Genomic DNA, 11797 nt, shown 5'->3' with positions numbered 1-11797 from the left:
AATCAAGAGTACCGTACCTACTTTGTAGCTGAGAGTAGTTCAAGACTCTCCATATGCTCAAGGTTTGGGGCATGGATAAAATCTATGATTTTGAGCAGCAGGCATGAATGAGTCTCTGGCGCTGGTGTGGCGGGTTGTTGGCGGCTTGTGTGAATGGACTTTTGGGGTTTAAATTTAATTTCAACATGTTTTTAATATGGTACCTTAGATTATTTTATTTTATTTATAAAGTGGATAGTTTTATTTATGTTTTAGAGGTTAAGTGGTAAAGAGGACTTGCTAGTCCTAACTTCGCCTCTTAAATAAAGACATATTTTTATTTCATTTCATTATTATGCTTTGTTCTGTTTGGCTCGTTGAAGGAGTACAGCACACAAAGAGCTTGTTGTAAAGATTAACGTTTTATCAACTACAGTAGAACCTCTTTAATCCGAACTAATTGGGACCGGGGGTAGTTCGGACTATTGAATAGTTCGGATTACAGAACATATTGTTGTTTTTACATAACAATAGCTAGGGAAAAGTGGAAAATGCTTTATAAAGTAAAATACAGTGTTTATTTAATACAGTAGTAAACATTGGGAATAAACAGTACTGTACATTACAGTTGAAATAATTACGGTGTGTATATCAATAAATACAGTATACAATAAAGAACTACTGCACTGTGTATAGAGTACAGCAATGAGGCGTTCGGATTAGTGGACGTTCGGATTACAGGGGTTCGGATTAAAGAGGTTCTACTGTATCTCTCTTTCCATAAGATTTCTTGACAGACATCCCCAGTATTTTACACAAAGTCCTACTACATATCATATTGTAAGTGTAAGAAATAAAACCATTGCTACTGATGACACAGCGATGGCAAAATGGCTACTGATGGCAAAATGAACATTGGGCTCACAACCTTCTAGAATCCTGGAAAACATAAGCTGAACCCTTTTAAAATATTATCAGAAGAGGATGTTCAGAACTTTTATTATAGGTTGATTTTGCCTCAGTTTCATATTGGGTGAGGTGAATAAAATGTAGTACATACTACATAGTTCGTACTACATAGTTCTAGCACTTGCTCAAATCGAAGTGAATAAGAATTAGCTATAACTAGGTAGTAAGTACTAGGGGTTCCCTATGTGATGTAGTAAGTACTACCTGCCTAGTACGTACTACCCCCTAGTACCTACTAGAGTGATTCACTAATAAACAAGCCAAAACAGGCGCGCGGCGATAATCAGCTGTTTGTCGTTATTCCGTTGGTCATTCCTGACCGCGCCTGCAGTTGGATCAGACGTGTTGAGTGACTAGTAAGTAGCATTGCTACAAATTTGAACGAATGGTGGTGTTTTTGGCCTCTGGGAACATCAAAATGAAAAAAGTAAATCGGTCCCGGGCCTAGGTCTTACCATGCCACCTACAGTAATAGCTACTTCCTTATAGGGAAATTCGCTAAAAAGAGAAAATAACAAAACGCAACAATCCTATCGAGATAAAAAAAATAAACAATTAATTTGCAATTTTACATAATTCCTAATATGCAATTAATATTCAATCCAATTAAAAAATATCGTTTATTTAAATCACATCACTTTGTTATTATATAACTAGCTGACCCGGCGAACTTCGTATCGCCTAAGTTATAGGTTTCCCCTAAGACAGACCGATGGAAAGAAAGTACCGTTACGTTTAATTTTCAAGATGATCTCGTTCGCATCGCTCAATCACGTCCTGGTTGAAGTTCGTTCGCTACGCTCACTCACCTTTGGGTTGGAGCTCGTTCGCTACGCTCACTCACCTTTAGGTTGGAGCTCGTTCGCTGCGCTCACTTGCCTTCAGGTTAGCTCGTTCGCTACGCTAACTCGCCTCCAGGTTGAAGTTCGTTCGCTACGCTCACTCACCTTTTGGTTGCAAATTAGCTGTTGTCATAAATGTAAAAGAAATAATAGTGCTGCACCCTGTTGGTAATCCTGTAACTTTAATGCTATTGAACATCATAGAACAGAACCAACTTGTTTAATTGAAACAGCTGTTAAGATTCATTAATTCCATTTCTCATAAGGTTAACATGGGAAACTCCAGAGCCACTGGGGCGGAGCCCTTTTAAGAATTTCGAAACGGGAAATAGTTTACGTCCGATTCGCATACCTACAGAATTTACACACCAAATTTCATAACGATCGGTGAAGTCGTTCCGGAGGAGTTTGCAGACAAACACTGTGACACGAGAATTTTATATATTAGATTAAATCTTATTTACGACGGATAAGAAGGTATTATAATTTGTACTAAAAATAGCTCAACTTACCGGGATCACCAAAATAACAAAATAAAACGTCAGTTTTCTGTCGAGATGACAGTGTGCCTCACCAGTGTGCCAGGCAAAAACTCGTTGGTCAAAAAAATCAACACTATCATTCTCAAATCACAGTAATTGCTTACAGTTACCAATATTTCTTCGTTCAAGGTATGTTTTCCTGTTACGGACTTGTAAAAACATCGCCATATTCGCAAACGATCAAACCGAAGCATGCCCTTGAGCGTACTACATAAAAATGAAGTAACTACTATGCCGACTGGTTTTTATTCACCGAAAAAGCCTAGTAGATACTACTTTCCCTATGTGATGTAGTATGTACTAGGGGTAGTACGAACTAGCATTTTATGCACCTGAAAGTCGTAGTTTGTACTAGGGGCTAGTACCAACTAGCATGTTTATTCACCGAAAACCGAGTAAATACTTCAAAAAGAAGTACGTACTACCAAATACTACCTTTTATTCACCTCACCCATTGTCATCATATCAACATAATTTCAAGTCACAAAATTAGGTAATGCTTACCAGTACAGTTTTAAATCACTGCAATAAGATGTGTTGAGTAACTTTTATGTTGCTAATAGAAAGTAAAAGTGTGTACAGTTTTGTTGATTTAAAAAACATACCGTTAAGATTTTGATGCTAAATATATTGTTTTTGTAATATGCATTGCTTTTTTCCACATCAGAGTTTTAACATTTTTTGTACGGTACGAACCTCTTAACAATCAGGTAAATTAACAAAAACGCACATAAGAAACACAAAATATATATTATTTTCAAACACATTACATATATACAATACAAAATAGATTGAAACACCAATGTTTCATTATTTTAAGAGCACTTTTAAGTACTGTTTAACTCAATTATAGATTAAAAACAAAACAAAAATAATAAATAGGACAAAAAAGTTCCCATAACATAGAGAAGCAGAGTAGACAGGTTGAAGCCTGGTAGCGGACATACACCACGGAAATTCGAAAATATTGTATAGGTTAGTTTATTAATGGTTCTTAACTCTAACGAACAATAGTGTAACCAGTCTGGAATTCACCACAACATTTTTATATAAAAGAAGATTTTAAATTGGATGAAAGGTTGTGCTGAATAGAATTTCAAGTAATTATTCAACTCTTGTTGGTTTCATTCTACTTCATGTTGGATGAATAATTAATTAGCAATTGAGGAATGATGGTGAAGTTTTAGTAAGTAATGGAGCTTAAATATGGTTACTCATCTAGGATTGATGGTGTGAAAAAACAACACATAGGTAATAGGTTAATAAATGAATGACTGAATTATGACTTGAGTAAGATAACAAATACACATGTCACTATTGTGCATTCTTATAACATTTTGAAACAGTCAAATAAGTATTGAAATAAAAAGCTAAAATGTATAATATTGTGGTTTAACCCATACACATTTAAAGTATAGAATATACTACTAAACAGTGTTTAACTAAAATGGAAATATTTGTACTGCTTGAAAATTATGATTAAATCTAAATTAAACATACAGATTCCGTACAGACTACATTCTATACATGGTTGGTGTCAAGTATTGAACTATTATTTGTCAAGGGTTAGTCAGTAAGAGTATTATATTACAGTGGGACAAATATGCATAGGAATTATAGTGAAAAACTACAGCATAAAAAAAGTAGTGCAATCCAGACTGGATTAGTGATACAACTGATTGTTCAAATTGGTAACATGTTTCCACCTGGCTCACCTTACTCTATGCTCTAATGATAGTGAAGTTTATACTCTATGTGCTAAGGGAAGTTAGTGTATCCCCTCGAGAGGAGAGTAGGACTTGTACTGATAGAGATCTGAACCACCGTAGCCGTACAGTAGCTTCCCCTTGCCGTTCTCATCGTAATAGGGGTACCTGTACTTCGGCCTGGAACACCAAACACACACAGGGAAGATTAAGATTAAGAAGAAGAATAAATTATAAAATTCTCTTGGACTGAGAAAACTGATAATATAAGCCCAAATTCCAATGCATAACGGAAGCTTCTATTGCGACTCTATGCAATAACTGTGGCCTGGAAGTTGATCTTACTAATATGCTTATACAGTGCTGGATTTGCAAAACAATTGTTTAGGACAAAAATGCAATTATTTGGCTCTATAGGGGGTGACGATAAGGACGTCCTCTTGATCGCAAGATATATTGACAATTTTTCCACAACCGCAGGGGAGTCCATTCAACACTTATTTAGGTGTTTTCCTGTTTAGTTGTTCTATGGGTTCTTTGAGCAAATTTCCCATGTAAGGAATAAGCTATCCAATAGTCAATGCTAATACTAGGTGGGACAGTTAAGAGCTAGATCCGGGAGCTATTTTCTTTTTTCATTTATAGTTAAAAGTACAATTTATTCAAATTTGTATTCCTGTATATAAATGTGGGTCATCCATAAAGTAAAAGAACTTTTTAGCATGTTAACATTGACTCTCCACCTCTAGTAGTGGTGTACAGTCAATAATGTTAACAAAAAACAAAAGAGTTCAAGACCAAACTTTATTTACAAATCCACAGTACTTCTATTCTATTTAATTCAAATTTTTTCAAATACATTTGTTTATGCTGTAACGTTTGGAACATGTTTTCTATTCCAATGTTATTCTCATTGGCCGCAGAGATTTGAGCCATTACTGCATTTTTAAAGTTCCTAGTCATTTAATTCTGAGGCTTTTTGACCCTTTACTGCCTATGGTACTCAGTTACCTTTTTTGACTACTGTATGTTTTAAAAAAACTCCACTGTCCACTCTTAGTTTCACTTTTGGCCAATGACTTGGCCTGTCTTGATCATGAGTGTTTTCTACAAATCATGTCTGTCAGTGTCTGAGATCATCAATGTAACTTTAGTGGGTTATTAGCACAAGCTTTATATCCTTCGAAGCAAGTCATGTAATCACCAATTTACTATTTTGCATTTCATGATTTTAAAGTTGTTTACAATTATAAATATTACAGTTCCACCTGAAAATCTCTATACTCAGCCAAAACGTTTATATCAAAATTTGCAAACAAGTTTTTCTCTATGTTGGGATGGCTTATGGATGAACAGTTAAAACTGAACATAAATTAAAAAGCTAGTATGCCAACAAAATTTATTAGAGAGATTTATGTTTTATTGTTCTGTATTTGCTAAAACTAGACTGATAAAATGTAATTGACAAGCCACGTCACAAGGACAGTAGTGTCATATTATACAAGATACAACTTTTTATATACCTTTCATAATATATAATAATAATATAATACCTTTCAAAGTATTGGAAGTTGGGGGCTCTCGGTTGAAGGGACTCGCAAGAGTTCAAAATCATCACCAACACAAATATCGATAGACAAAATGCCTGGAACAATAAACATGCATAGTGTTATACGACATTTTAAAAATAGTTATTGCTTCTTAATACAGTAAGGTTTCTTAATTATTTTCATTGAACCTGGGGACCGAGTCATGGCTCTGTATAATTTATTTCGATTGTAAAAGCAATAAAGGAAACTCACATTTTTATTTACAACTAATTTTGGCTTTTATTATTTAAGTTTCAGTGGAATTTCAATTTTTTATGATGAAAATGTTAACCTGGCAATCCACAACATATTAATATATTTTACAGTCGATGTCGATGGTAAAAATTACTCGTTTATAATAGCATTAATACTTAAATCATTGACTATTGGATACTGAAGTATACATTCCATCTATATGGAACAGCTGTCGCCATTTATTTTACTAAAAAAGAACATAGTTATGAGAGCCAGTCACAGAATGCGTTAAGGGTGGAAACACCATGCCATCGTCCTGTTGTCAATCATCTGAACTTTTTCAAGTTTACATTTTTGTTTACATCAAAACAGATGACCATGATACAATTTTGTTTACATCTATAAATGGGGTTATCTGTTGTAGTTGGTGATGCTTAGGTGAAATCAAGTAAAATGTTGTAATGATATTTGTATAGAATGTAATGAAGAAAATGACTGTTAGATTTTGTATTGTGATAGGATTTTGTGTTCTCATAGTATGTTTCATTAATGTTGTAGGGAATTCAAGTAAAATATTATAATGTTATTTGTTTAAAATGTCAAGAAGAAAATGACGTTATATTTTGTGTTTTCATAGTATGTTTCATTATAGTATTCGTGATTTTTTTAAGATACCTCTAAGAGTTTGCGCACACAATGAAAATAATAGGGATATGATGAGAAATAATAGTTTTTACCCTTATCAACTATAGGTATAAAATATATCACATGTTTTGAACTCACGGCTGTTAGTGTACATAAAATAAATGTGTAATGCTATCAAACTATTCAGTGAAATTATGTTTTGTTTTGAAAATAAATAATGGATGGAAAGGTAACTATTTCATACAGCAGATATAAAGAACCGCATTATCTCTTCCCGTTAAATCACAGGTATTGCAGTTCATAGTAGCCTATTGTATATTAAGATTTGACAAGTATTAATATATTTTTTTTTTTACTAAATGCACACTGTAGTTTGCTGTAACCGTTTACAAATGGGGTGTGAGCTTGTCTAGTGGTGTAGTTTCTTCGGTCCACGGGTCCCAGGTACTAATCCCGCCAATCCCCAATGGATTTTATCAAAGTAATAATGCCACAAAATCTAGTCCTAGTCTGTGTCAAAAACAATCCCCAGCTAAAGCCTAATAAAAAAACCATTTACAAATACTTTTTTAAGGTAGAGAAGTGAATCTCTTTTGACATCTAGTTGCATCAGTCCTCCCACTTCACAGAATGAAAGAAAAAATATAGTTCCATTAAACAAAAATCTATACTGTACATGAAATTGAAAGGGGCACAGATTGAAACGATGCCAGTGTAGGCTAATTAGTATTTCATCAAAAAATTATATTCGACGGTACTGTATATTTGTATTTGAAAATATCTAAAATTGAGTAATTATTCAAATCTGACTTCCATAAAAAACACAAAATTGTATTTAAAACTATTTTAGATTCAATATTATTATGATATAGCATGGTTTTCCATTGGTTTAGTTGCAGATTGCATTTCCCTGGCATTAGTTGCACAACATGAAGCTAGGGGGGAGGACCTAGTTTCACCAGTAATGAAGTAAGATTCGTAACCTTTCTTGGCAAACTGGGTTAGTTTCGTTTTCTCCCCTCCACTCTACCTTTTGGTTCAGGAGATGTAATGAGAGCATTAGATCACAAACTGATAATTTAGATTTTCCTGTATAAAAAATTGAAAACTAAACCAGATTTAAAAGGAAGAAACCAAAACCCCATAGGTGAAGGTGATAAAAATGGTGCCCCCACATTTTTTTAAAATGTAACTTGCTCGAATGAAAAAAATTCAAAGTTTTTGTTTGGTGTTTCTTATAATCACAGATAAAAACAGATTAAACACTTGACACATTCACATTATAATATATCAAATATGAAATGTATTTCCTAAAATGGTACATACTAACCTGCCTATCACTAGTTCTGTTTTATTGTGTTACTTACCATATCAAAATAGTGAATACTCAAATAATAATGATTTGGATCATAATGCCTGTCTGTGTGATAGTTAATACTAACGTTTTTATTTTATACAACAGTTCTTCTGGTGCAATACTATTTTTTAGTTGATGTTTGAAATGATTTTTGCAGTTAAGTATTTTGGGGCTACATTATATTTGTGAAAACAGTACAGTACTTGAATTTTGTATATCCGCTCTATTTCATTAAGGTTTACCTATTTAATTATAATTTTTTAAATATTTACTCAACTGGTTTATGAAGGCAAATTTTAGTTTGATTATCCAATAATATCCAGGTTATGCTAATGTTGATACCTGTAAACCTACATGAACTACACGTCTCTTTTCAATCTCTGTTACAATATTGTGTTCAGTACTCTATATTTATTTATTTATTTATTTGTAAACGGTTGCACCATTTTTACATGAAAAATACAATAATCTTACATACAGAAGAATCAGAAAAAAAATCACAGGCCAGTACAAAAGTAGTGAAAAAAACTGGAAAATAAGACTTCAATAACAAGACATAAAAAGATAAATAACAACTATAAATGACAAACTATGAATAACAAAACTATAAGTAACAACTAAAAATAACAAACTATCTGAACAAGTTGACAAAACGAGAGATTCGAAAAACAAAACCAGTATAGGAACAATAATTATGCAATGCAGTAAGCCGAGTGAAACATATATTTATATGTTTAATATAGAAACATACACATATTTTAAACTGTAATTTGTTGTCAAGATCATCAGTTCATTTACTCTCTTTGAGAAGACTTTAAAAAAATATTTTTCTTTTTAAATTTAATTTCAATATACCAATATCTCAAAATTCTATAACATGTGTGTATTGAGATTCTCACTGTGAACATTGTACATTAAGAAATAATACTACACACTTTTAGAGGTACTATATTACCTAAACCGTTTCCATTGACAATCTAATCTAAAACTGTTATCGTTCGTTTTCATTACGTCATTGCGCGACTACGCACAGCAGCGCAGCATTACGCAGGTTTGAGTGCATGTTGCGCCACCGGCCCCCTCCCCTCACCCCACAGTGTCCTGAAGTTGCGGTTACTGTTGCCTCAGCTTTTACTTTCAACTGTGAACAGTTTGAGTGGGGGAAGGAGAAGGGGGAGGACATACTTTCATTGTTGGAGTGGAAACTTTCTTCCCGACGATGTTAGGTGCTTCTAAAATTGGACGATTCCCGATTCGTTGAAATGTATCAATGTACGAAAATAAACACAATTGGAAATCGATATACTCAAAGGTTTAGTCAAAGATGTCAACTGAAGCAAATTAAAAGCGGGAATTTAGCCTTTGAAATAGTTTTTAATATGCAAGTCCCATTATTTTGTTTATGAATTTAATGTTGTTTTTGTTGTTGTACCCTAAGTATTATAAGGCTTACGTGTATTTTTAGCTAATTTAATTTAGCCTATTAACAATCATTATTTAGTCAGGGGGATATTTATTTACAATACTGTTTATACGATCGCAAAACTATTCGACACTACATGAAATCGAGGTAAAATTAAATTAAATAAATGACTGTAAACTTTTCCAGAAACAAATTATCTCCCTATGTATTTGCAAAGTACTTTAATGGCCGTTTGAAAACGTTAAGTTTAACTGGATCAATGGTAACAAATTAGTCGCCGTTTTCCTTATCGTCAATGCAAAAGACGACAGAAAAAATACCTAAATATCTTAATTATGCGTCCATTTATGTGAAGGTGCCAGCATTTACAATACTGTTTAATCATCGACTATAATAAATAATGTCATCTTCTGTGATTTTATGCTAACGTTTAAGTTCTTAATTCGATCGCAACTCTATGTCCACTAAAATTCAACCATAATAAATACCGATTATGAGTGCAAACATGAAAAAGTGAAACCGTGTGTAACACTTCCGTCCAAATAAATAGTGCGCCTCATTGATGAAGAGCTGTGCTGTTAGATCCCAAAGAATAATTATAAAAATATAAAAATAATTATTGCCGTGTCGTATGCCTTCATGGTTTGGCAGTGTAAATCCCACAATTACTAATTCCATCTGATTGGGAATAGTTACGCTAAAAAAGTACAATGATACTGCACAGTACCCTTTTCACGCATGTCTAAAGCTAAAATTCTTTTCAAGAGAATTGTCCCTAAAATTAAAATAAAACCATTGGTGTCAGTAACAACCCTTGATGAATCAATACAAGAACACACTATGACTATAACACTGTATCGTATGAAAGGCCACTTACCAGCTGATGCCCCGGCGGCCTGGCCATGACGCCGGGCGGGAACTGTCTGACAGGGTGGCAGTGGCGACGACTGGAGGGAAAGTACGGAAGAAAGTGAGAGTGTAGACGCCAAGTCAGAGTCGAAATCAAGAAGGCAGTGGCAAAGGCACTTCTGGTCGCTCCAGAATGTAGGAGGCACTGGGAGAACTTAAAGACTAGAACCATAAACACATAACCACTGGATCGAAACTTTTTCTTCCCTTTGCTTTTTGTTCTGACGATTTGCATCAGATTTACATTTTGGATAGCCAAAGCAAGATTGTGTTTTTTTTTGGTTTTAAATAACCGTTTGAGTTGAAACAGTTGGATATATTCTCAGTTGCACTTTGTTTTTAGTTCATGAGAAAAATATAGGTACTGTATATGTGCAAGCATTGACTATTGGATACAGAAGTTGTTGTATTAATAGTCAAAGGTGCAAGTACTGTAGAACTCCCTAGATTTCTCATCCTTATCGAACAGTTGAAGCCAGTTTTATTGTTATTATTATAGTTAGGCCGTTAGGCCTATAGCATCTATATATAAAGCCAAAAGTACCCATGAACTTTTGAGAAAACTACAAGTCACACCCCCATAAACCATATACTTAAAATGTTCGTCATGACGAGAAACCTTGCGCAAAATTATCCATTATTTCATAAATTGCCCTATAAGGTCGTAATTGCTTTCCAAAGGGAACTTTCCATTTACCTAATGTTAAAAATACCTCAGCTGTTATTATTTGTTTGTATTAACATTACTGTATTCTGTTATGTTTATTTCAGATTAAAACTTAACCAATCAATAGTTTTATTAACACTTCTATAGTATAATTTATTTTTGTAAAAAAATACAACCGACTTCAAACGCTCTAAAAAGAATGAAATAATTTCAATAAAGTAAACTTCTGTATTAGGCAAGCTCATGTATTTTAAGTAGGCGCGGCTCTGTGATGATTTTTGATACAAAATTGAAAGAGGGTGTCCATATTGCAGGTGACTATCTATAACTAAAGTTGTTAATCTGCATGTCTTTTTCATAGTTATGCGTTAAGTTTTATTTTATTACCGTAATCAGAGATCGGCATTATAGTGGTATTAACGAGCATCTTTAAAAAGATTATAACGCATTTAAATGTTTCTAACATGGAAAAGTAACGTTTTAATACCAAACTAGCTTCTTTTCCCTATCATAATATCAAACTAAATTATTTTCCTATTCATATAGAACATTTGTGTGTGTTATTTTCATAATGCATTTATTCTGAAGTAAACATAAAATACAAGAAAATATTTCCTTTAATATATAAACAAAACAGTTCAGTATGTTTTATATATATTTATGTTATCCAGCTGCAATTTATTGATTTTCAAAATACACACACAATATTTAATTTCAATCATATTTGCAGTTTGAGCAGCGCCGACTTGAGATACGTGATCTTGCCTAATACATAAGTTTACTTTATTGAAATTATTTCATTCTTTTTAGAGCGTTTGAAGTCGGTTGTATTTTTTTACAAAAATAAATTATTTCATGATTTTTAGTGACTGTATAATTTTTTATATATTAATTACTTGAGGTTTTTTGACAAGCAAAACTATTTGAAACAATCAAAAGTTCCACAGAACAATCATTATTTTAAAACTGCTTGA

General features: G+C 33.2%; 1 protein-coding gene across 1 annotated transcript; it reads right to left on the bottom strand.

Annotated features, from left to right (window-relative positions):
- Positions 1–3063: 3063 nt before the first annotated feature.
- LOC129005189 (uncharacterized) lies at positions 3064–10203 on the bottom strand. The gene is made up of 3 exons (XM_054434021.1): positions 10125–10203; positions 5592–5683; positions 3064–4218 (listed from the first exon to the last, which is right to left on the bottom strand). Exons 1-3 carry the CDS (start codon positions 10149–10151, stop codon positions 4101–4103), a joined length of 237 nt encoding a protein of 78 aa, XP_054289996.1. The 5' UTR covers positions 10152–10203; the 3' UTR covers positions 3064–4100.
- Between the last annotated feature and the right edge of the window lie 1594 nt (positions 10204–11797).

The sequence above is a fragment of the Macrosteles quadrilineatus genome, unplaced genomic scaffold (genome assembly GCF_028750875.1).
Source record: "Macrosteles quadrilineatus isolate MER2022 unplaced genomic scaffold, UCM_ALF_1.0 Scaffold_17__1_contigs__length_3442018, whole genome shotgun sequence".
NCBI lineage: Eukaryota > Metazoa > Arthropoda > Insecta > Hemiptera > Cicadellidae > Macrosteles > Macrosteles quadrilineatus.
This window is presented reverse-complemented; position numbering and strand designations above follow the sequence as displayed.